We start from the raw sequence: 26,022 nt of genomic DNA, 5'->3' as shown, positions 1-26,022 counted from the left end.
CCCCCAAAAGATGTTGAAATGGGCTGGAGAGATGGCTTAGCAGTTAGGGTACTTGCCTATGAAGCCTAAGAACCCAGGTTCGATTCCCCAGTACCCATGTAAGCCAGATGCACAGGTGGCGCATGCATCTAGAGTTCATTTGCAGTGGTTAGAGGCCCTGGTGTGCCCATTCTCCCTCTCTCTCTCGCTGCATGCCCTTTCTCACTCTGTCTCTGTCCCTCTCAAATAAATAATAAAGTATTTTTTTAAATGTTGGAATGGATCTCCTTTCCTCTTATGTCTGGGCAGCCTTGTGACTTGAACACTGCTTCGTTCTTGCCTCACAAGGACTGACAGCTCCTCTCAGGGAAGCCTGGGTACACTGGTGGAAAGATAAGTCCCAGCAGCTGGCATCTTGCAATCCAGGCCCCAGCAGAGCTCCCAGCTGGGAGCAGTCCTGTGATGACCAGCAAGAGTGAAACAGAAGAAACTTCCAGCTGAAACTCCGTCAGCCATGGAGCTGGGGGATAATGATAAAGTACTACGCTTTTTAAGACCCTGGGTTGGGGGTGGCTTGTTGTGTGGTAATAACACCTTACTTGATAAACGGTCAGTCTAGGATCCAAAGAACATAGCTGTGTCCCTGGCAAGAAGAGCCTGGTTTCTGCGTGTGCATATACGCGCATGCACACTAAAAAGTTTCACATTACATATCTTACTCAATCTCGCTCCATCTTACTTTTTGAAACAGAGTCTCTCATTAAGCCCGGAGCTCACAGGATTGGCTAGACTAGACAGTCAGCAAGCCCCAAGGATCTTCCTGCCTCTAAGGACCCCCCAGCGCTGGGATTATAGGAATGTCCCACCACACCACACACACCTCTATGTGGATGCCGGGCTTCCAATCTCAGGTCCGCATGCTCATGTCTTGTGTGGCAAGCACTCTGCCAACTGAGTCACCTCCTCAGCCCCTGGACTTTTTTTTTAGGGATTCCTCAAACACTGAAGGCAAGGAACCTGCTATCCTTTATCCTTCCTGTTGTTTTATCCCTATACTGCCATCCTCCTAAATAAATGTATATTGGATTTAACCCTTCCTGTGTTTTCTCAGTGCCCAGGCCCTTGTCCCTTGGGTTTGGAAATCTATGCCTCTCCTCTCCTCTTCAAACTTCCTTCCTCTGGTGCACCCCGTGAACAGATGGCGTGCTCACAAGTCCGATCAACTGACTGCCAACGGGTTCCTTTGTCTCCTATTCCAGGCGGTCTGGATCCCGACCCGGCCGCGTGCCTATCCCACGCTTCTCCTCCACCTGTCCCCCAGCTCATCCAGCTCCACCCAACTTTCTCCCGATGCCCACCATCCTTACTGAGCTCTTTGTCTCTCATTATGCCTCTTAATTCAAACCTTACTTATATAGCTGGGGTACTGGTCCCCAATTTTATCTTGTGTTATAGCTTAGATTCCAAATTACACTGTAAGATTGAGGGGCTATTGTTATGTTTATGTATATTCCTTATAAGTGAGTACTAAGGCCAATTTTCAGTAAAGTTGTATGTGTGAATCCAAATTATTGTCCTTTCTTAAGTTACTAGCACATTCCATGCTTCCTAACTGTGTGTCAGCGAGGAAAATGTCCATTTGGTTCAAAGTCTACATTTTTAATGGCAAATAAATAACATCAGCTGCCAAAAAAAAAAAAAAAAAAAAAAACTGAGTCCGTGCCAAATAAGAAACCGTAAAACTGCATTACAAGAACAAATGTGGGGCCTCTTGTGATGCCCAACTCCAGTGCCATGCCAGGCCCCACAGAATGACTACTTCAGCAGGGGCATCTTGCCAGACCCCATGGCCAGTTGGATAATAAAGGGATGGAAAGAAACAAAAAGCAGGTTATAGATAAACACTCTAGGAACGGAACGGCAGAGACACACCGCTGGGAGCCCACTGCCTGGGAAGAGCACGCCAACACGATAGACCCATGCCTACTACAGGCCAGATCCTACACTGAAGATGGTGCGCATTTTATTAAGCTTCAAACTAGCCCGCAAAAGACAGAGATGAGGAAACCAAGGCTCAGGAAAGAGCCTCTCTGTCTGAAGCTATTAAGTGAATAATGATGTGACCCTAAGCCTAGCGGCTCTGAGGCCCACATTCTTTCCAGCAGCCTGTGTTGTGTCTCGTGGGAAGAGACAGCGCTTCACCAGATCAAGGAAGAATATTTAGCCAGCACCTGTTCCAGCCTCCTGTCTAGGTCGGGGGAAAGACTTTAGCTCTTTTCAGTGGCTGTCAGGTTCGAGGAGAGGAAGCAACCATGACTCCCATTAGCACCCTCCACAGATAAACACGTGATCCAAGTAAACAGCCTGCTATACAGATTTAGCTGCCAGGGAAATCCTTCAGTCCCCTCTCTAAGCTCTCCTGCCCTGAAATTCCAAAGCTAGCCCAGCCCCTACCTTTGAATAGCTTAGTCTTGTTAGAAAATCACAAATAGTCATTTAAAAAAATAATAATAAATGACATTAGAGCTAGAGACATGGCTTAATGGTTAAGGCATGTGCCTGCAAAGCCAAAGGACCCAGGTTTGATTTCCCCAGGACCCATGTAAGCCAGATGCACAAAGTGGCTCCCGAGTCTGGAATTTGTTTGCAGGGGCTAGAGACCCTGGCACGACCATTCTCTCCCCCCTACCCCACCCTTTCTGCCTCTCTCTCTCTCAAATAAATAAATAAAAATAAAAATAAGCAAAAAATGATATTAAACAGAATTGTGACTTTGTCAACTTAGGTAGTATAAAAAAAGAGATTACGTGAACAAAAATGCTTAAGCAACTGTAAGAACAAGACAAAAGGCATGCTAACAATTTAGCTGAATGGTGTGTCCTATTCACACTGCATTCAATAACCGCTCTGGCTACTGAGGCAGGCAGGAAGTTCCTTTTGGGCTGTTAAAATGTAAATGATGCTATTCGCAGCAGTGAGGCACAAGGCTGGGACGGACCCCAAGGCCTAGGCAAGGCCGCTGGCGGAGTGTCTCGTGGGGGCCGTCCAAGCCCGGAAGCTGGTTCCCAGATGATAACAGCTGGGCAGGGAGCCCCGCGGAGATGGCCCGGCACTGTACACAGGAGCTCGGCGGCAGCAAATGCTTCCTGGACACCACGGCAGCCGGCTTTGCCGCGGGAGCCTGGCGTTTCCCAGACCCAAAGAAAATGACTTTTAGAGCTAGTGGCATGAACTGCAGACCTTCTGTCGCCGTGGAGCTAATCCTTTGGTTTCCACAATATCGGAGAAGGCAGTCTTAATAATTCGCCATACTCTCTGAACTAAAAACTTAAATTTCCAAAGAATCCATACAGAAAAGTCTCAACAGTGACCTCAACGATAGCAGGGACCCAACGTGGGGCCCCTGCTTTCAAAAACATAGAGGAAACAAGTCTTGTCAAGGAATCCTAGATTCAGATCCCCTTTGTTTCAGTGTGATTCTTATCAGCTCGTGTAACCATCTAGCCTCAATGTCGCATCTGAAGAACAGGGAGCCACAGTGACACACACCTGCTTCCTACAACTGTTCAAGAGTTCAGCAAAAGAATGCTTGCTATGGGCACTCAACAGAAGCCGAAGCACACTGGCATCAAAGCAATGAAAAAATGCCAACAGCAGCATACCACTTCCCACAGCCAAGGGACTGCCTGCCTGCCACTGCAGAGATGGTGCAGCCCCCACTGCCAAAGTGCCCTTGGCTCTCTTCCCCTTGTGCATCTGGCTAACATGGGTCCTGGGGAATCGAGCCTCGAACTGGGGTCTTTAGGCTTCATAGGCAAGTGCTTAACCGCCAAGCCACCTCTCCAGCCCCCCTTGGCTCTCTTCCATACTCTTCACTCAGCTCTCAAAGCTCTTAACAGGGATCGCTACCGCAAGCTTTCGAATCCCAGGTTTTGGGCAGCACTTCTGTAAGGAAACAACTACCAACAGCTGAGGCAAAACACACTCTTTAACTGGCCCGGGTGTTGAAAAGAATTTGAACTGGTGAGGTCCCTGACCGCAATGGAACTGGGGAGCCATGTGGCAGAGGGGCTCACTCTCAGCGCTAGTCCATGTCAGTAGCAAACTTCTCACTCCAACCTCCTCATACAGGCTTAAGAAACTGTGGAGAAATATCTCCTTTGGACACTCAGCATTAAACTCAGCCTCACTGATGTCCTATTAGCTCAGATTCCTACCGATCAGACCATATGACCTTCCCTTCTGACCCTCCCCCGTGCCGAGGTAATGTCTTGCTATAGCCCAGGCTGACCCGGAATTCACTCCGTAGTCTCAGGCTGGCCTCGAACTCACGGTGATCCCCCCACCTCTGCCTCCCGAATGCTGGGATTAAAGGCATGCGCCTACGCCCAGCTGACCTTCCTTTTGGAACCAAGGCTTCTCTGACAGAGGGAGGACACTGGGAAATCTGTCTGTTCTGCCTCTGTGCCCACTCTTCCCCTGTCCCACTCAACCTAACCTCTAGAACCTACTACTTGGAGGAACGTAGAACTCCAGGCCTACTCTACAGCTATGGAACAAGGGTTCACATTTCTAAGATGAGGGTGATCTTCTGTGCCTTAAAGTTGAGAAGCTCTGCACCAAGACTCCCCTTCTCTTAAGAGCCCCCCCTAAAACCCGTGGCCGCAGCCTCCCGCCGTGTCCGCACACATGTCTCCTTCAGTGTCCTCAACCTCCGGCCAACCTCACTTCTATGCGGTATCCTTCACATGCTCATCCGCTCATGCCATGTGCCGCTGTCTTAACATGAGAGGCTCACAAACACTGTGGTTCACGCCTTGGCACAAGATCTGACGTCTGGTAGGAGCCAAAAAAGAAAGGGACTGGTACATTCTTGTTACTGGGACAAAACACCTAGTCACTTAGAAGATGGACGTGGTGACACATGCCTTTAATCCCAGCACTCAGGAGGCAGAGGTAGGAGGATTGCTGTGAGTTCGAGGCCACCCTGAGACTCCATAGTGAATTCCAGGTCAGTCTGTGCTAGATAGAGCAAGACCCTATCTCAAAAGCAAAAAAAAAAAAAAAAAGGCACTTAGAGAAGAAAAGGATTTAGACAGCTCCAGAGAGAGAGTCTGCTGTGGAAGGGAAAGTATGGAAGGAGGAGAAAGACAGCGTCATGTCAGCCCAAGAAAGCAGAGAGAAAGAACGGCAAGCAAGGCAGGCTGTAACACCTCAAGGCTCATCCCCAGAAACACACTCCCTCCAGTAAGGTTCCACTTCATTTAAAAAAAAAAAAAAATTATTTATTTATTTGAGAGAGAGAAACAGGCAGACAGAGAGAGAGAGAGACAGAGAGGGGAGAATTGGCATGCCAGGGCCTCCAGCCACTGAAAACACACTCTAGACACATGTGCCACCTTGTACATCTAGCTTACACAGCAAATGGGGAGTCGAACCTGGATCTTTAGACTTCACTAAGCCATCACTCAGCTCAGGTTCAAACCACCACATTTGGTGATCCTTCAGTGAGAATCCCGTAGATTTTGCCATCTTTGAGTATCACAGCCATTAAGAACACAAGTTCCAAAAAACATACTGGGCCTGCATGTAGCTTCCAGATACAGTCGTAACTGCTCTGGGCATTGTTTACTTTGTGGGATGTTATAAAGATTAAATAAAATACAATATAACTACTGTAGAAAAAAGAAAAAGAGGGGCTGGAGAAATGGCTTAGCAGTTAATGAGCTTGCCTGCAAAGCCAAAGGACCATGGTTCAGTTCCCCAGAACCCACGTAAGTCAGATACACAAGGGTGCACACGCGTCTGGAGTTCGTATGCAGTGGCTGGAGGCCCTGGCGAGACCAAGCTCTCTCTCTCAAATAAACTTTAAAAAAAAAAAACTAATTTTTTTAAAAAAGAAAAAGAAATAGGGCTTGGAGTGTGGCTCAGTGGCAAAAGCACTTGCTTACCATGCCCAGAGAAATAAAAGGAGCTACAATGATAATAATAATTAGAAATATGTAAAGGATATTAGGTCAAATAATTCCCCACCCTCTCAACAGAAATGTAGAAGGGGGATCTTTAGGAGTACTAAACTTAAAGACTTAGATTTAATTTTTAAAATAATAATAATTATTATTTATTTGAAAGAAAGAGAAAGAAAAATGGGTGTGTCAGGGACTCACACCACTGCAAACGAACTCCAGATGCATGTGCCACCTTGTGCATCTGGCTTATGTGGGTCCTGGGGAATCGAACCTGGGTCCCTTGGCTTTGCAGACAAGCACCTTAATTGCTAAGCCATCTCTCCAGCCCTGGGACTTAATTTTAAAGTCTGTATTTCCCCTGTTAGCTCTCAGAACTTGGGGTTTGGAGAACCATCCTGGCAGAAGCAGTTTGAAGGGCAAATCCAGTGACGTAGACTTATTCCCCTTTAAGTTAAGTTCTGACCTGGGCTTTGTAGGTCAAGAGCTGGTCCAGATTTCTCTTTTGGATCATACCCCATCTTTGCTTTGGCCCACTGCTGCACTTCTCATGACACACCAAGGGGCAGAGGTTCCAGTCTCCACACAATGGACCACCATTCAATCCTCCGTCCCTTAACATTCACCCCCACCCGGCCCTGCTAGATTCAGAAACGGACTTCCAGGAACCTGACCGCGTCACAGGCCCCTTCCTGTAAGACAAGTCCAGAGCTAATCATGACTAAGTGGGCTTTACACAGTGGATGGTAGTATTCATAAAATTCTAACTTCATGTCCAGAAAATCAAGGAAAATTGACCCTGAAGAGGCACCTATTAAACCCACCAGAATATTATTCCTCGGGTCTCCTGCCACCGACAGCAGATCAGTTTTCCTCAATTGTTATTCAAACACACTGGAAGCACAGCATTCTGCCAGAGTCAAGGGCAGGGTTTTGGTCTGGTACCACGGGGTAAACCATAGGACCTTCCTAAGGATCAAAGCCAGATGCTGCTCACTCTCCACAACTCCTCTGACCCCTGCCATGAGCCAGGTACTGACTCCTCATTCCCACCTTCTACGTGTCTCCATACCCAGACCATTTGAGAAGGATTTCAAGGGACCAGAAGAAAAAAAAAAAAAAAAAAAAGAAAGAAAGAAAGAAAGAAATAGGATTTCATTTCCCTTTTTTGGAACCAAGAAGACTATCTGGTAGATATTATTAGCTAGAAATATACTAGTTTGTTAGGATTATTTTAACTCTTTTCTGCAGCCTAGTTTCAATGACCACATGAATCAGCTCCTACTGGCCTAAATTATATTTTATAAATGTGGGCCGAGGATTATCTTTCCAAATAAAAGTGCCAAGACTGGAATCCCCTCTTAACCATTACTGAGAGAATGACAGAGGCTGGTATAAAAGACCATCTTTGTGTAGAACAGATGGACCGAGGAAAATCTGCCCTCCTCTCCTCTGCCCCTTTCTGCTATACACGGTTTCTGCCAAGTAAGATGTTTTTTTCATTTAAAATATCTGATTAAGCAGACTGAGCAAAAAAACCATTCTTTTGGCCTTTACAGTTTTCTCAATTTGGGGACTGAATTAAGGCACACTCAAGTTGGAAGGATAGAAAAGTTGAGCCTAACTGCCAGACAGTGGTGGCAACAGGAAGTCTGAGTTTAAAGCAGTGAATAAAGAGCCTTCAGGCGTGCATCAGCGGCCTTCTCTTTCCCACCGAGGAACCAGAACTAACACTGCTGGTCTGAGAGAATGGGGTCCCGTGTCCCGTGTCCCACATAAACCCCTGTGACTCTGCAAACACAGGCTTCCTGACCTGAGGAGTAAGAGGAAAGGGCAGGTTTACATTGAGGGGAAATTGGGCTTAGAGGCTTAGCTTAGTGTTAGGAAGAAAGACTGTGCTCCTGTGGCATGTTTAAAATTGTATTCTAGGGCTGGAGAGGTGGCTTGGTGGTTAAGGCACATGCTTGTGAAGTCCAAGGACCCTGGTTCGATTCTCCAGGTCCCATGTAAGCCAGATGCACATGGTGGCACATGCACCTGGTATTTGTTTTCAGTGGCTGGAAGCCCTGGTGTGTCCATTCTCACTCTCTCTCTCCCTCCCTCTCTTTGTCTCTAATAGTTAAATAAAAAATTAAATTATTCTAGGGCTGGAGAGATGGCTTAGTAGGTAAGGCACAAAGGACCCAGGTTCAATTCCCCAGGACCCATGTAAGCCAGCTGTACAAGGTGGTGCACACATCTGGAGTTCATTTGCAGAGGCTAGAAGCCCTGGTGTGCCCATTCTCTCTAGTAGCCTCTCTCTCATACAAATATATAAATAAAAATAAAATAAAATACTTTTTAAAAAGCATGATGTGGTAAAATGATATACTGGGGTTTGGGGTGTAGTTCAGGGTCAGAGTGCTTTGCCTGGCATGTACTGACTGGGTCTTGGGTTTCTATCCCCAGCGCTGCAAAAACAATAGTAAAAATTTAAATCCAGGCATGGTGGGGCATGCTTGTGATCCTAGTACTTGGGAGGTGGAGGCAGGAGAACCAGAAGTAGGCCATGCCTGGTGGTGCAGACCTGTAATCTCAGCATTCAGGAGGCAGAGGCAGAAGGACTGCCACAAGTTCAAGATAGCCTAGACTACCTAATGAGAACCAGGACAGCCAGGGCTACATATTAAGACCCTGTCTCAAAAATTATCTATCTATCTATCTATCTATCTATCTATCTATCAATCAATCAATCATCTACCTACCTACCTACCTACCTATCCATCTGTCCATCCATCTATCCATCTCAGGAATGGCAAATTCATACCTATAATCCTAGCACTTTAGAGGGAGAGGGCTGGGCATATGGCTCAGCAGTTAAGGCATTTGCCTACAAAGCCTAATGACCTGGGTTCAATTCCCCAGGACTCACGTAAAGCCAGATGCACAATGTGGCACATTCATCTGGAGTTTATATGCATGGCTAGAGGCCGTTCCATGCCCATATTCTCTCTCTTTGCAAATAAATATATAAAAATACTTAAAGAAAAAAGAGCCAGGCGTGGTGGCGCATGCCTTTAATCCCAGCACTTGGGAGGTAGAGGTAGGAAGATCGCCGTGAGTTCAAGGCCACCCTGAGACTACAGAGTTAATTCCAGGTCAGCCTGGACCAGAGTGAGACCCTACCTCAAAAAAGCAAAAAAAAAAAAAAAAAAAAGAAAGTGGGCTGGAGAGATGGCTTAGCAGTTAAGCGCTTGCCTAAGGATGCTGGTCCAAGGCTCGATTCCCCAGGACCCACATAAGACAGATGCACAAGGGGGCGCATGCATCTGGAGTTCCTTTGCAGTGGCTGGAGGCTCTGGCATGCCCATTCTCTTTCTCTTTCTCTTTCTCTCTGTCTGTTACTCTCAAATAAATAAAAATAAACAAAAATATTTTTAAAAAAAAGAAAAGAAAAGAAATAGGGCTGGAGAGATGGCTTAGCAGCTAACGCACTTGTCTGAAAAGCCTAAGGGTTCAGGTTCAAGTCCCCAGAACCCACATAAGCCAGATGCACAAGGTGGCACATGCATCTGGGTTTTTTTTCAGTGGCTGGTGACCCTGGAGTGCTCATTCTCTCTCTGTGTCTCTTTTTCCCTCTCAAATAAATAAAATATTTAAAAAAAAAACTTAAAGAAAAAGAAATAGAGGCAAAAAGAACAGGAGTTCAAGGCCAGCCTGGGGTGCACAGAACCCTGTCAATACTCCACCAAAAATTCAAACACTGGGCTGGAGAGATGGTTTAGCAGTTAAGGTACTTGCCTGCAAAGCCTAACGACCCAGGTTCAATTCTCCAGGTCCACGTTAGCCAGATGCACATTATGGCGCATGCATCTGGAGTTTGTTTGCAATGGCTAGAGGCCCTCGTGTACCCATTCTCTGTCCCTCTGTCTCTAAAAAAACACATAAAAATAAATAAATTCTTTAAAAATTCCAAAATTGAGTATCTACGTAATATTTTGAATTCACATTAGTAAATTCTGTGTCTGCAGGCTGCACCTGAACAGATTCCTCCATGCACTGAAAATATTTGGGAAAACCTTCCTCCTCCATCCACAGTGAACACGTACAGACCTTTTTCTTCAGATTATTCTCTGAACAATAGCAGACAGCAGCCATTTCTGCAGCGTTTATATGGCATTGGCATCAACACAGAAATAATCTATTGTAAGTAACTTACAGCAGTGGGAAGATGGTCAGGTTATATGCAAATACCACCATTTTACGTCGGAGGCTCGAGCATCTTCAGATGTTGGTAGCTATGGGGGAGGAGGAGGCGCTGGAAATCAGCCCTCTCAGATCCCAGGGGATGAATGCAGAACCAGGCTCAATTCCCAGACTTAAAACTTTCTGTGAAACCGTCCTTCAAATTTTCAACTTACGGGGGCTGGAGGGATGGTTTAGTGGTTCAGGAGTTTGCCTGCAAGGCCAAAGGACTCAGGTTCGATTCCCCAGGACCCACATTAGCCAGATGCACAAGGGGGTGCACACATCTGGAGTTCATTTGCAATGGCTGAAGGCCCTGGCATGCCCACTTTGTCTCTCTCTGTCAAATAAATAAATAAATAAATAAATAAAAATAAAATAAATAAAAATTTCAACTTATGGGATGGAAGGATGGCTTAGTGGTTAAGGCATTTGCCTGCAAAGCCAAAGGCCCCAGGATTGATTCCCTAGGACCCACGTTAGCCAGATGCACAAGGGGGTGCACATGTCTGGAGTTCATCTGCAATGGCTAGAGGCCCTAGTACACCTATTCTCTCTCTTTCTCTGTCAAATAAATAGAAAAAAAATTAAATAAATAAATTTTTTTTCAACTTTTTAATTTCAGGGGCCCGCGTGTATAGTATGTGTGTGTCACACAGAGGTGCACGCCCTGTGCACATGTTTGGAGAGCAGAGGAGAATGCTGGGTGTCCTCCTGCATCGTTCCTGTGTGTTATTTCCTTCAGATAGTGAGTGTCTCACACTGGACCCAGAGCTGCTGCTGCCAGTCAGACTGGGTAACCAGTGAGACCCAGTAATTCTCTCGTCTCTGCTCCACACAGGGCTAGGGTTAGAGGTGTGCGTGGCCATGCGCAGCTTTTCACATGGGTACTAGGGATTTAACTCATGCCATTTCAGGCTCTTCCAGGCCCCTCATACTTGCGTACCAAGTGCTCTTAACCATTGAGCCATCAACTCAGCCCACATTATTTTTTTAAAAATTGGGGGGCAGGGAGGAGGCTGGGGAGATGGCTTAGTGGTTAAGGCACTTATGTTTGTCTGCAAAGCCAAAGGACCCAGGTTTGCTCCCCCAGAGCCCACACAAGCCATAGGTACAAGGTGGAGCATGAGTCTGGAGCTCCTCGGCAGTGGCTGGAGGGCCTGGTGTGCTCAAGCTCATTCTCTCTCTCTCTCTCTCTCTTTCACCCTCCTTCTCTCTCTTAAATAAATAAACAAATAGCTGGGCGTTGTGGCAAACGCCTTTAATCCCAGCACTCGGGAGGCAGCGGTAGAAGGATCGCCGTGAGTTCGAGGCCACCCTGAGACAACATAGTGAATTCCAGGTCAGCCTGGGCTAGAGTGAGACCTTACCTCAAAACAACAACAACACCAACAACAAAAAGAAAAGAATTAAAAAAAAAAAAAAAACTGTTTTTAAGACACGGTCTTGTTATGTAGCTGAGGCTGGCCTGGAAGTCAAGGTCATCCTGCTTCAAGGTTTGGAGTACTGGAATTACAGACATGTGCCATTATACCCTGGAACCATAACAAAAGGGGAGTTGGAAAAAAAAAAAGATTCACTGGATACCAAAGTATTCCCTACGGATTGGGTATCCTTTGTCTTTGTTTCTTGAATATAACAACTGAATACAGGAATGAATGAGTAAACAGTAAGGAATCAGGTCTTTTACTAACAGGCTAAAGGAACCAAACTGTGAATTGTTACCATGGAAATGCAATAGAACACTAGTTACTAATGTGAAGAAAAAGAGGAGCATGGGGCTTATGGGGGATTTAACAAGTCACTAGCTGAGCACCCCTTTTCAGGAAACTTGAAGACAATAAATCAAATAAAATCAAGGGGCATGCTATGACATAACAAGTATTCTAACTTGGTTTCACCTTGTGTAAAGAGGTTCATTTCCAAAAGTTCACCTCAGAAAGTAGGAAGTATCCCCCCCGCCCCCAAGCCTGGTACTGAGCAGCTGCCCTCTCCTCATGGAAGGTGCAAATTCTCAATGGAGCAATACCTAGAGAAGGGGGTACTGTAAAAATGGGCATCCCTATTCCTAAAGAACTTCGACCAGAGAAGAAGTCGCCCTCAGCCCAAGGTGCTTCTCCTTGCACACACTTCTGAAACCCACCAGCCAGAGCTACATGACCTCTGGTGGGGGTCCCCTTCTCAGAGCTGGTGCTCAGGCCCCGGGAACCGGCACAAGGAGACGTCTTACTCTGGCAGGCGGGAATCTCACAGTACTTCCAGTAGACGCCGTCCTCATGCTCGGCCACATAGCACCAAGGGCTCACGTCGCCATCCGGATTTCTGTTAGGAATAAAGACATGCTGATGACATTGGTCACGTTTGGTCACCTAGGTTGCTGTTTCTTTCCTCTCTCTCTCTTTCTCTCTCTCCCTATATATATACAGACGGGTTTTGGGTTCCATGAATGATGTATCTCAATGTCATCTCGTATTAACAATGAGAGCAGGCTAGGTCTTGCTGGGCATGGTGGCGCACGCCTTTAATCCCAGCACCTGGGAGGCAGAGGTAGGAGGATCGCTGTGAGTTCGAGGCCGCGCTGAGACTACATAGTGAATTCCAAATCAGCCTGGGCTAGAGCGAGACTCTACCTCAAAAAACTGAAAACCTACAACAGGGGTAGTCATGAGCCCTAGGGGTGTAACGTCTGCTGCTGTCTGGCTAAATGTCTATACTATGCTCATCAAACTGCCCAGTAAGCACTTCTCTCTTCATAACCATATATTAATGCTACTCTCACTTTTGGTTAGAGAATCTTCTTGTTTCAGATGGCAGTGACCTTGGGATGACTCAGGAGGCACCATGGTGCTGAGAAGTGACAGAGGAGTGCTCAGCACTGAAATACTTCAATCATACCTTCCAAGACTCAGGGTCCATTGCGGAAGAGGTGGCAGAAAGAATGTAAGAGCCAAAGGAAGGGTAGGACTCCTTACAATGTGCTCCTCCAGACACAAAATGGCCTGGATATCCATGACATTACAGTGCCTGACACCACTTACATAAGACCATCATAAAAGGAGGAAAAAATCATGACATCAATATAAAAGACTGATTGAAGCTGGGCGTGGTGGAGCACGCCTTTAATCCCAGCACTTGGGACGCAGAGATAGGAGGATTGCTGTGAGTTTGAGGCCACCCTGAGACTGAGACTATATAGTTAATTCCAGGTCAGCCTGGGCCAGAGTGAGACCCTACCTCGAAAAACCTAAAATAAAATAAATGACTAAAAGACTGATTGAGATGGGGAGGGGATATGATAGACAGTGGCGTTTCAAAGGGAAAAGTGGGGGAAGGGAGGGAATTACCATGGCATATTGTTTACAATTATGGAAGTTGTCAATAAAAAGAAAGAAAGAAAGAAAGAAAACAAGACTAGCCGGGCGTGGTGGCGCACGCCTTTAATCCCAGCACTCGGGAGGCAGAGGTAGGAGGACTGCCATGAGTTCAAGGCCACCCTGAGACTACAGAGTTAATTCCAGGTCAGCCTGGACCAAAGTGAGACCCTACCTCGAAAAACCAAAAACAAAAAAGAAAACAAGACTAGTGAGATGGCTCATAGATAAAGTGCTTGCTATGCAAACATGAGGAGGGACTGAGGTACTGGGTCCCTAATCTGCACACAAGTGCCAGCTACCTGCTGTGAGCCTGGAATCCTAGTGCTGGGAAAGTGGAGATGGAATCCCTGGAGCTCACTGGCTAGCTAGTCCAGTCTAATCAGTGAGCTCTGGGTTCAGTAACAGCTCCTGTCTCAAAGAATAAGGCAGACAGTGATAGAGGAAGACATGCTGACTTCTGGCCTCCATATACATGTGTGTCTATAACGTACAAACATGCATATATACACGCACCTACCAAACACATATGCACACATGAGAAAGGGGGAGGAGAAGGAGAACGAGCTAGCATTGGTGGTTCAAGCCTGCAATATCACTATTTTTTTTAATTTAATTAATTAATCTATTTATTTGAGAGCGACAGACACAGAGAGAAAGACAGATAGAGGGAGAGAGAGAGAATGGGCGCGCCAGGGCTTCCAGCCTCTGCAAACGAACTCCAGACGCGTGCGCCCCCTTGTGCATCTGGCTAACGTGGGACCTGGGGAACTGAGCCTCGAACCGGGGTCCTTAGGCTTCACAGGCAAGCGCTTAACCGCTAAGCCATCTCTCCAGCCCTGCAATGTCACTATTTAGGAAGGCGAAGTAGAGGCAGAAGGACTGACACAAGTCTGATGCCAGCCTGGGTTTTATATACACCCAGTGCCAGACAGACTACAGAGCAAGATCCTCTCTCAAGAAAACAGACCAGGAATGGTGGTGCACACCTTTGATCCCAGCACAGGAAGCAGAGGTAGGAAGATTGCTATGAGTTTGAGGCCAATCTGAGACTACATACATAGTGAGTTCCAAGTCAGCCTGGGCTACAGTGAGACCCTCCCTTGAAAAACCAAAAAAGAAAAACCAACAATGAAACCAGAGATGACACAATCACTGCATGTTTTGAAAATGTATACTAGTCTGATGCACAAAGTGGTGGTGCATGCATCTGGAATTCATTTGCAGAGGCAGGAGGTCCTGGCATGCTCATTCTCTTCCTCCCTCCCTCCCTCCTCTCTCTCTGTCAAAATACGTAAGTAAATATTTTTTAAAATGTATACTAAATCAAGGTGATTGGTGATTTAATTTTTCCCTGATCTTATTTTCTTTTTGACTTAAATTATTTATTTTATTTATTAGAGAGAGAGGGAAAGAGGCAGAGAGACAGAATGGGCATGCCAGGGCCTCCAGCCACTGCAAATGAACTCCAGATACATGTGCCACCTTGTGCATCCAGCTTCAGTGGGTACTGACTGGGGAATCAAACATGAATCCTTAGGCTTCATAGGCAAGTGCCTTAACTGCTAAGCCATCTCTCCAGCCCTATTTTCTTTTTCTTTTTTGAGCAAGCCCAACAGACTGGCCTTTTTTTATGCAAGAGAGAGAATTGGCATACTAGGACTTCCTGCCACTGTAACCGAACTCCAGAGTGTGGGCCGCCTTGTGCACATTTGTGACTTTGCATACTTGTATCACCTTGTGTCTGGCTTATGTGGGACCTGGATAATTGAACATGGGTCCTTAGGCTTTGCAGGTAATTGCCTTAACCACTAAACCATCTCTCTAGCCCTATTTTCTTTTTTGATAATAAATACTCCATTTGTGCTTTTTTTTGTTTATTTTTTCAAGGCAAGGTCTCATTCTAGTCCAGGTTGGCTTGGAACTCTCACTCGAGTCCCAGGCTGGCCTTGAACTCACAGAAATCCTCTGCCTCCTGAGTGCTGGGATTAAAGGCTTGAGTCCTACACATGGCTCCGATGTGTGGATTTTTAATTTTTTTGTTGTTGCTAAAAATATTTTTATTAAGCCGGGGGTGGTGGTGCATGCCTTTAATTCCAGCACTTGGGAGACAGAGGTAGGAGGATTGCCATGAGTTCGAGGCTAGCATGAGACATCTAGGTCAATCTGGGCTAGAGTAAGACCCTACCTTAAAAAAAATACACACACACACACACACACACACACACACACACACACAGAGAATATTTTTTTAATTTTTAAAATTATTTTTTATTGAGAACTTCCATAATTGTAAACAATATCCCATGGTAATTCCCTCCCTCATCCCACCTTCCCCTATGAAACTCCACTGTCCATCCTATCCCCTTCCCCTCTCAATCAGTCTCTTTTATTTTGAGGTCATCATCTTTTCCTCCTATTATGATGGTCTTACACAAAATATTTTTATTAGGTCTTACCAGTGCAAACAAACTCTAGATGCATACACCATTTTGTGCATTTGGCTTTACTCTGGTACTGGGGAATCAAACTTGGGCCAGCCGGCAGCCATCTCCCCCTTCCTTATATATCATATATATCATATGAATATAAATGTGTATGTGTGTGTGTGTGTGTGTGTGTGTGTGTGTATAATTTTATTTATTTATTTATTTTTGAAACAGAGTCTCACTCTAGCCTAGGATGATTTGGAGTTTACTCTGTAACCCATGGGCTGCCTCAAGCTCACAGTGATCTTACTACCTCAGCCACCCAAGTGAAGGCAAAAGCCACCATGCCCAGTTACAAGTATGTAAGTTTTAAAAATCAAAATAAATTTACACAATAAAGACCCCACTGGTAAGCTTCCAACACCACCAGACTGGTAAACTCGCATCTGACAGAAGTGAGTTCTACTCCCTCCTTAAAACACAGAGAGACCCCTTCAGAAACTCCGGAACGAAATCACGCAGGCATTTCTATTAGAACCTGTGTCCTGTAACTCCTGATGTGGCAATCAATTCCCTTTAGGGTCCTCTCTGGGGCAGCGACATCATGACAATAAAGGGCGACATTGACGAAGCAATTTCAACAAATGACAGGGGCCCAGGGGCCGCTGGACACACAGAAGAGCCTGCCTGTCTTCACTACTTTCCAAGGCCCTTTTATTTGACTGCAAATACTGGAAACCCGACACTCCAGTTAGGCAGGAAACAGGCATAAAGACCCCAGCAGCCGGGAGCTTTGAGCAATCCCGATCTGGACCTGAGCGGATAAACCTATTGTGTGGCATAAAAGATAAGCTTCCCCCAGGCACAAAGGGTTCTTTTTTTTTTTTTTTTTTTTTTGTGCCTGAAGGCAGGTGCCAGTGCCAATTCTGCTCTTCTCTATTTTCTGCCTCCCCCTCTAATCCAAATACCTCCAGCCCAGCCTAGAGAACTGTGTTCCCATCACTAGGGTAGTTCTCAGACATCTCAGATGTGATGGGCTGAAAAGTCACACAAGACAAACATGGTGTCTGGTGTCAACTGAGAAATCGAAGTAGGAGACCATGTATAAAAGCCTTTCTTTAAACAGTATTTCACTGTCATTTTCCTCCCTCTAGTCAGTGGTCAGCTTTGATGTAGTACTGGGGAAAGCCCTTAGAAAAACAACTGTTTATTATCAATGTCAAAGCCATCCTGAACAGTATCAGAATAGCTCAATGAACAGCAAGCAAACCTGTCCTTATACCAGGGCAATGCTAAGACCCAGGGCCTGGACTCTGATAACCATCAGCAATTCCAGCCTCTCCTATCTGAAGTATGAACTGGTCATTCAGGTCTGCTACATTCCAGCAAATCAAAGGGCTGCATCCAGCCAGGGGGAAGGTGCTCACTGCCTCCTGTGCTCTTAACAGATATATTTTTTAAGGATTTTGTTCATTTTTATTTATTTATTTGAGGGTGACAGACAGAGAGAGAGAGAGAGAGGGGCAGATAGAGAGATAGAGAGAGAGAGAATGGGCCTGACAGGACCTCCAGCTATTGCAAACGAACTCCAGACGCGTGCACCCCTTGTGCATCTGGCTAACATGGGTCCTGGTGAATCCAGCCTCTAACTGGGGAATTTAGGTTTCACAGGCAAGTGCTTAACCACTAAGTCATCTCTCCAGCCCTCTTAACAGATACTTATTGGTGCATTTCTATAAGTCTGTTAGTAAGTACTCTTGGGTGCTAATTTATTGGAGGGGGGAATTTTTCATGTAAACCCCATTAGAAATTTAAATTTTAGCTGGGTGTGGTGGCACACACCTTTAATCCCAGCACTCAGGAGGCAGAGGTAGGAGAATCACTGTGAGTTCTAGGCCAACCTGAGACTACACAGTGAATTCCAGGTCAGCCTGGGCTACAGAGTGAAACCCTACCTCAAAAAACAAAAACAAAAGCAAAATTAAATTTTACCTTAAAGTCATACTTAAAAATAGCTCTTCTGAAAAGAATTGAAACTGTTTAAACCAGGTGTGGTGGGGCATACCTTTAATCCCAGCACTTGGGAGGCAGAGGTAAGAGGATCGCTATGAGTTCGAGGTCACCCTGAGACTACATAGTGAATTACAGGTCAGCATGGACTAGAGTGAGACCCTACCTTGAAAAACAATAACAAAAAAAAGACCCACTTCAGAACAAGAAAAGTAGCTATGTAAAAATAAAAAATTAAAAAAATAAAACCCACTCATTTCTCTGCTTAAACATTCTTCCCAACCCACCTATTCCTATGAATAGAAAAGCTAGGGGAAGGCTGAAGAGATGGTTTAGCAGTTAAGGTGTTTACCTGCAAAGCCTAAAGACCTAGGTTCGATTCTCCAGGACCCACATAAACCAGATGCACAAGGTGATGCATGCGTCTCGAGTTTGTTTGCAGTGGCTGGGAGGCAGAGGTAGGAGAATTGCTGTGAGTTCGAGGCCACCCTGAGACTACACAGTGAATTCCAGGTCAGCCTGGGCTAAAGTGAGACCCTACCTCACAAAACCAAAAGAAAAGAAAAGGAAAAGGAAGCAAGCAAACAAAGTTAGGGAAAGCTAATATGCCAGAATCTTCTCAATGTTCCTCTATACAAAATCTAATATGTATTGATTTGAAAATAAAATGAACAATTGTTCAATGAGCATATATATAACGTCAACAATAATATACAAAAACTACTAGCTGGGCATGGTAGCACATGCCATTAATCCCAACACTAAAGAAGTTAAGGAAGGGCTGGCAAGATGGCTTAGTGGTTAAGACACCTGCCTGCAAGGCCTAAAGACCCAAGTTCAATTCTCCAGGACCCACATAAGCCAGATGCACAAGGTGATGCATGCATCTAGAGTTCATTTGCAGTGGCTATAGGCCCTGGCATGCCTATTCTCTTTCTATATCCCTAATAAGTAAATGAAAGAAAGAAGCTAAGGTAGAAAGGTAACCATGAATTTGAGGCCAGCCTGGGCTACAGAATGAGCTGCAGGTCAGCCTGGGCTAAAATGAGACCTTGTCTCTATCCCACTTCCTTCCCACCCCCCCCCAAAAAAAAATCCCAGCAAAGCAAGAAGCAATACATATAATTTCAGGGAAAGAGGTGAGAAGGGTACTAACTAGGCCAGGCATGGTGGTGCATGCCTTTAATCCCAGCACTCAGGAGGCAGAGGTAGGAGGTCCACCATGAGTTCAAGGCTACCCTGAGACTACATAGTGAGTTCCAGGTCATCCTGAGCTAGAGTGAAACCCTACCTCAAACAAACAAACAAAGAAGGTACTAACTATTTAAACATTAAGCATCCCGTGGTGTTTAAAGAAATTTTTGGAACAAGCGTTTACCTTGTTTTGTTTCATTTTTTTGAAGATGACTTTGAACTCTTGGCCCTCCTTCCTCTATCTCCCGAGTGCTGGGTTTACAGGTATGCATTACCACACCTGGCTTGGAACAAGCTTTGCATTAAAAACCTTTTATGGTAATAAATGAAAAATACAGCAACAGCAAACGGCGGGATGGTCAGTCGATACAAGTTAGGACCCAGGCAGTGCAAAGAGTTCAAGAGGTCTGGACAAAGAAAACAAGGATTGCAGGCCTGGAGACCGACCGCCACCAGGGCTGGGGAGGGTCAGCAAGGGGGTGTGGGGAGCAGAGCACACTGTGAAGATGTGTTAGCTCAGCTGGGTCAACAGTGCCATACGGTTGCCATGTCCACGTACCAGCAAAAGCAGGGTCATGGTGTGAAACTCACAGTGGGACCTAGCAGTCATTTTTTTTTTTTTTCCCCTAATCGCTCAAGAGACAGTCTGTGCACCTGTTGTAAGAACGATTAAATTCAACACATTGCTGAACCATGAGTCACGCTATCAGGATCTTGAGCATAAGCAGCTCGGAGGTATAAACAAAGGTGCTTGGAATTTTTGCTCTGGTTCCTACATACCAGTGGTTCTGGACTTTGTTACAGATTACTGAAAATCTGATCAAAACTGTAGATCATTGCCCTTAATAATTCGTGACAATAGTTTTTCTTGGTGGGGGTGGGGGAAGAGGAATTTTGAGGTAGGGTCTTGTTCTAGCTCAGGCTGACCTGGAATTTACTCTGTAGTCTCAGGGTGGCCTTGAACTCATGGTGATCCTCCTATCTCTGCCTTCTGAGAGCCACCAGGCCCGGCTTTTCTTTTTTTCTTCTCTTTTTTTTCTTTTTCTTTGTTTGGGGAGAGAGGTTGACTATATACTTGAAGCACCATGGACATGAGATTGAGAGCTCCAGTTCGAAGCTGAGCCTGGAGTCCCAGTTACCCAGGAAGTTGAGGCAGATGTATTGCTCCAACCCAGCCTAGGCAACACAGCAAAGCAAGACTCTAACCTCAAACCAACAGTGCTGGTTTGATTCAGGTGTCCCCCATAAGCTTAGGTGCTCTGGATGCTAGGTTCCCCAGCTGATGGCAATTGGAAATTAACACCTCGTGGAGGCGGTGTATTGTTGGGGGTGGGCTTATGGGTGTTACAGCCAGGGTGCCTGTGCCAGTGATTGGCACACTGTCCTGTTGCTATTGTCCACCTTATGAGGGCCAGGGATTGATGTCCACTCTCTGCTTATGCCATCATTTTTCCCTGCCATCATGGAGCTTCCCCTCAAGCCTATAAGCCAAAATAGACCTCCTTTTCCCGCAAGCTGCTCTTGGTTGGGTGATTTCTACCAGCAATGCGAACCTGACTGTAACAGCACCCAAGCAAGAGCCTCTCGAGGATCAGGATCAGACAGGATGTGAAAAAAGCGAAAGCAATATCTTAATCCATCAAAATGAGATTAACAGCACAAGTCTGGATGATGGAGCTGCTCCCAAGGGCATCTTGGGCTGGTTGGAGGCACAGCACGTGCAGACAACTAGCTCGCTTTGCTGAGCAGCCGGGAGCGGCTTGGGTCCCTGATGGTTTGCATACATCCTCAGCAGCTTTGCTGACTGGGCACTGTCCACTGGTGGGAGGGCCTTCTGAAAAAAATCCTCCCGAAGAGAGCTGGAGGGATGGCTTAGTGGTTAAGGTGTTTGTCTGCAAAGCCAAAGGACCCTGGTTCGATTCCCCAGGGCTCACGTTAGCCAGATGCACAAGGGGGCGCATGTGTCTGGAGTTCGTTTGCAGTGGCTGGAGGCCCTGATGTGCCTATTTTCTCTCTGTGTGTGTCAAATAAATAAAAATAAAATATATTTGTAAAAGTCCTCCCAAAGAGACATAAGTGAGGGCTGGGGAGATGGCATAGCAGTTAAAGACACTTGTTTACAAAGCCTGCCAACCCAGGTTCAGTTCCCCAGCACCCACATAAAACCCGAGGCATAAAGTAGTGCATGCAGCTGGAGTTTGTTTGTAGCGGCTAGAGGCCCTGGCACATGTTCTCATTCTCTCTCTCTCTCTCTCTCTCTCAATCTCTCTCTCTCTCTCTCTCTGCTTGCAAATAAATAACTTAGAATATTGTTTTTAAGGTAAAAGATAGATATAAGTGATGGGGCAGGCTGGTGGTACTTTGAAAGCCAGTATCAAAGCAAATAAGATGAAAAAGGCAGTGTGTGTATATGAGAAACTTTTTTTTTTTTTCTTTTTTGAGACAGTATCTCACTCCAGAGCCAAGGCTGTCCTCAATTCACTATGTGGCCTTGAACTCATGATTCACCTGCCTCAGCACACCAAGTGCTGGGATAATGGGTTCGAGCACCGTGCTTGGCTTGTGAAAGGCTCAAACCGTGACAAGAATGTCTGCGTTGAACAGGAAACAAGAAAGCTTCCCCTCGTTGTGAGCAGAAGCGGGAAAAGCTGGACGAGGCCAGAGAGGTGTGAAGCGCTGTGGCCCCACCTTACCTGCAATAGTTATGCTCTCCCAGGCCACCCTCCCCGTTGGGGTATTTCACAGTGTTGTACGGATGCTGGAAAGTCTCGTTCCAGAACAGACATGGCTTCCCGCCTCGCAGAGCCGTCCAATTCTGTGTTCCCCTATAGTCTGCACCATTGGCTGTGAAACACTCTAGGAGAAAGAAAAGACAGCTTACTAATTTTCTGGCAACTTTAGAGTCTCCTCCCACTCTGGTGGATGTTTTGTTTTGTTTGGACCAAGTTAGGAGTGGACAGTGTCTCGCTAGATCCAGAGCACTCTGCAACTACCAGGGCTGGACTGAGTGATCTGAACCTGGATATCTTGCAACTACTCGGCACCATCTGGCTGGGGCACTAGGACATTATGCAGATCCCGCTCAGGATATAAACATGGAGCTGAAATGTTCTTGAAGCCCATGGAGGGAACCAGGAAGCACCCCCCACCCAATCTAGAAATCGCTGGTATTAGCCATGCCATGCGTATGGGATTCTGGGGACTCGGAGGGGGATCGCTGCTCTTGCCAACATCTCTGTGTGGTAACTAGAACCAGGTCACCAGCTGTAACTGAGCTCTCTCCTACAGTCTGAAAGGCTGCACTGACACTTGGATTTAATAAGACCATCGGATACAGCAGTGCTTTGGAATCTCAATCATACGAATCTGGGAATGAGTCACATTCCCTGGTAATGAGGAACAGCCCTCCCCGTGCCGCCTGATACAGAGAGAGGTGCAACGGAACAGGAGGGCAAGGGCACGGGGTGCGTGCCATCTTCCGCCACCTCGTCCTGAGTCTCTCTCCTATAAGGGTGCACTGATGGCGATCTCGGGGGTCCCAATTCGTGAAGCGGCAAATCCTCGCAGGTGCAGCCATGCAGTTCTAATGATCTGCTCCTCAGACTCGGGGCGGGGGGGTGGGAATCAAAGCTGACAGGCTTCCCCCACATATTGTACGCATTAAACTCACAGAGGTTCATGAGAAAGGCACGGTACAAAGAGTAATTTTTTTAAATTAGCTTAGTTGAAACTGACAGAGAGAAGTACTTCAAACACTTCTTTAAGATGTATCCCCAGAACCCTGACAGGCTGGGGGAGGTACGCCAACACTCTTAGCCTCTTTCCTTTCTTCTCCCAGCACGCTGCGGCGACCTCTAACTTCCGGCACCCAGGACTTTTAACGTTGTCCCCCGCTGGAAAGTGCACGTGCCCACTCGAGCCTGACATGCGGACAACATGAGCGCAGCTATAGTCCGCGATATTTAAAACTTGCCCACAGAAAAAATGCCACCTTCCTCCCTCCAGCTGGGAACCGTGTTTTGTCAGGAGTGGTGCTATTTTATGGATAGCCAAAATAATCTGGGAACTCTAGGCTACACAGAAAACTTAGCAATATATCATTTATCCAGGATCTACAGAAGTAAAGCTCAAAGGAAGTTTACAGGAGGCTGCTCGGCATAGCGCCCCACTAAGCCAAAAGGCTTCGGCCATGGCTTCTTGTCCTGGACTTGCTGCTGACCAGCTGTGGGGACCTTGGGCATCTCACCACCACCCACATCAGTTCTCATATCTACATAGTGTCTTACTCCGTGCCAAGCTCTAAGAGCTCTGTAATGCCAAGTTACCACCAATCCAGGAGAAAAGCACCTTTTTTTTTTTTTAATGTTTTTATTTATTTATTTGAGAGAGAAAGGAGAGAGAGAGAGAGAGCTCCAGGACCTCCAGACACTGCAAATGAACTCCAGATGCATGTTCCCCCTTGTGCATCTGGCTTACATGGGTCCTAGAGAATTGAACCGGGGTCCTTTTGACTTGGCAGGCAAATGCCTTAACCACTAAGCCATCTCTCCACCCCGAAAAGCACCCTTTTTATTCTCTACACAGAAGACAACAGGGCCCCTTGACCACATTCCACACGATGTCAAACCGAACACCAACGGTGTGACCCTTATTTATTCTTCCACCCTCTCCCCCACCCCAAATCCTGTTGACTTTCTCCATCATTTGCCCTGAAACGCCTTTCCCCCTCCATCTTCAGGGCCATCGCTTAATCCCACTATCACTAGGGAGCAGTTTAGGCCTCAGTTTCCTCTTTGGTCCTGCAATCCATTCTCCATATAGAACTCAAGGATCCCAGGAGAGGGGCTCAGTGGTTGAAGGCACTTGCTTGCAAGCCTGCTCACCTGAGCTCAATTCCCCAGAACCCATGTGAAGCCTGATGTCTCATCTATGAGCCCAATGCACCTAAGGCAATGGGAGATGGAGCCAAGAGAATCTGGAAGTTTGCAGGTTAGCTAGATGGGCACATATGCAGCAATAAAAACAGTAAGGGAAACCCTGCCTCAAAAAGCAAATGGAAGCCGGGCGTGGTGGCACACGCCTTTAATCCCAGCACTCTGGAAGCAGAGGCAGGAGGATCACCTGAGACTACATAATAAACTCCAGGTCACTCTAGGCTAGAGTGAGACCCTGTCTCAGAAAACCAAAATTAATTAATTAATTAAAATAGTGCTGGAGGGCTGGAGAGATGGTTTAGCAGTTGAGGTGCTTGCCTGCAAAGACAAAAGACGCAGGTTTTACTTGCCAGGACCCATGAAAAGCCAGATGCACAAAGTGGCACATACGTCTGGAGTTCGTGTGCAGTGGCTAAAGGCCCTGGTGCACCCATTCTCTCCCCCTCCTGACTCCCACGTGCCTCTTTCTTGCTCTCAAATAAATAAATAAAGTTAAAACATAGGGCTGGAGTGATGGCTTAGAGGTTAAGGCATGCCTGCCTTCAAAACTGAATGACCCAAGTTTGAGTCCCCAGTACCCATGTAAAACCAGATGCACAAAAGGGTTGCATGCATCTGGAGTTAGTTTGTAGCAGCTAGAGGCCTTGGCATGTCCATTCTCTCCCTGCCTCTTTCCTCCCACCTCTCTGTTTACAAATAATTAATTAAGTAAATATGTTAAGAAAGAGAAAGGAAGGAAGTTGGGGGAGAAGGTGGAAAGAGTCCAAACACTCCGAGGTGGTTCACTGGCCCTAGACACTTGTACGCATGTGCAGGCACATGCATATACAACCCCCCCACCCCCGACACACACACACACACACACATTCCAAGAGAATGAAAGCTCGTGGAACAAAACCCAAACTCTTCACCAGTGTCTGTAATGACTCTCTTGGTAGCCTTAGCTCTTCCTCCCACAGCACCTCAGCTCTCTCCTTAGTCACTCTGTGGTCAAGCCACACTGGTCTGCTTTCAATTCTGTGAGCACAACACGCTATTTCCTGCCTGGAATGTTCTCCTAATACTTCCCATTGCAGAATACATGCTATCTTCTCAGAAAACCCTTCCCGTCAGATCTAGTCCTCCTCTTCTGCCCTTTCTTTGCCGGCTCAACAGTATTTATCACTAGGAACATATGCTCAAGCCTTTGGTATCCATACGTTCCACATCGACTGATTCAACCAACTCTGGAATGAATACATTCAGGAAAAAAAAAAGTATGCACTTTTACTGGACATATGTAAACATTTTCCTAATCATGATTCCCTAAACAATACAGTGTAAAACTATTTACATCACATTTTGATGGTACTAGGTGTTAGAGTGACCTGGAGGTGGTTTGAAGGAGGTGGAAGAACCCATGTAGATCATACGTAAAATGAGAATTTGACCTCCCTCTCATGCACATACTAGCAACCTTAAGTGAATTCAGTAGGTCACAAAACAAAACCAAGACTGTGGAAATGGAGGGGATAGTTTGGCAGAAGTTCACCAGGAGTGGAGAAGGGGACAAGATAAAGTAATGGAGAATACAAGCAAAATACATTATCAGGTGTGGCGGCACAGGCCTCTAGTCCTAGTGCACGGGAGGCAGTGGCAGCAGGATCACTATGAGTCTGCGGCCAGCCTGGAAAAACACACAAGGAGTTCCAGATCAGCCTGGGTTAGAGTGAGACTCCACCTCCAACAAAAGAAAAAAAGGGCTGGAGAGATGGCTTAGCGGTTAAGCACTTGCCTGTGAAGCCTAAGGACCCTGGTTCAAGGCTCGGTTCCCCAGGTCCCACGTTAGCCAGATGCACAAGGGGGCGCACGCGTCTGGAGTTCATTTGCAGAGGCTGGAAGCCCTGGCGCGCCCATTCTCTCTCTCTCCCTCTAT

General features: G+C 46.3%; 1 protein-coding gene across 2 annotated transcripts in view; it reads right to left on the bottom strand.

Annotated features, from left to right (window-relative positions):
* Positions 1–26,022, bottom strand: part of Kremen1 (kringle containing transmembrane protein 1) — an 84,532-nt gene that overhangs the window by 36,058 nt on the left and 22,452 nt on the right. For both annotated transcript variants that reach the window (XM_012950014.2, XM_045132590.1), the window contains exons 2-3: positions 21,867–22,029; positions 12,400–12,491 (exon numbers count right to left, since the gene is read on the bottom strand). In XM_012950014.2, the coding sequence (XP_012805468.2) occupies positions 12,400–12,491; positions 21,867–22,029 (255 nt within the window). The remainder of the gene's footprint in view (positions 1–12,399; positions 12,492–21,866; positions 22,030–26,022) is intronic.

The sequence above is a fragment of the Jaculus jaculus genome, chromosome 13, assembly GCF_020740685.1.
Source record: "Jaculus jaculus isolate mJacJac1 chromosome 13, mJacJac1.mat.Y.cur, whole genome shotgun sequence".
Lineage (NCBI taxonomy): Eukaryota > Metazoa > Chordata > Mammalia > Rodentia > Dipodidae > Jaculus > Jaculus jaculus.
The sequence above is the reverse complement of the archived record's forward strand: the minus strand, read 5'-3'. Positions and strand labels throughout refer to the sequence as shown.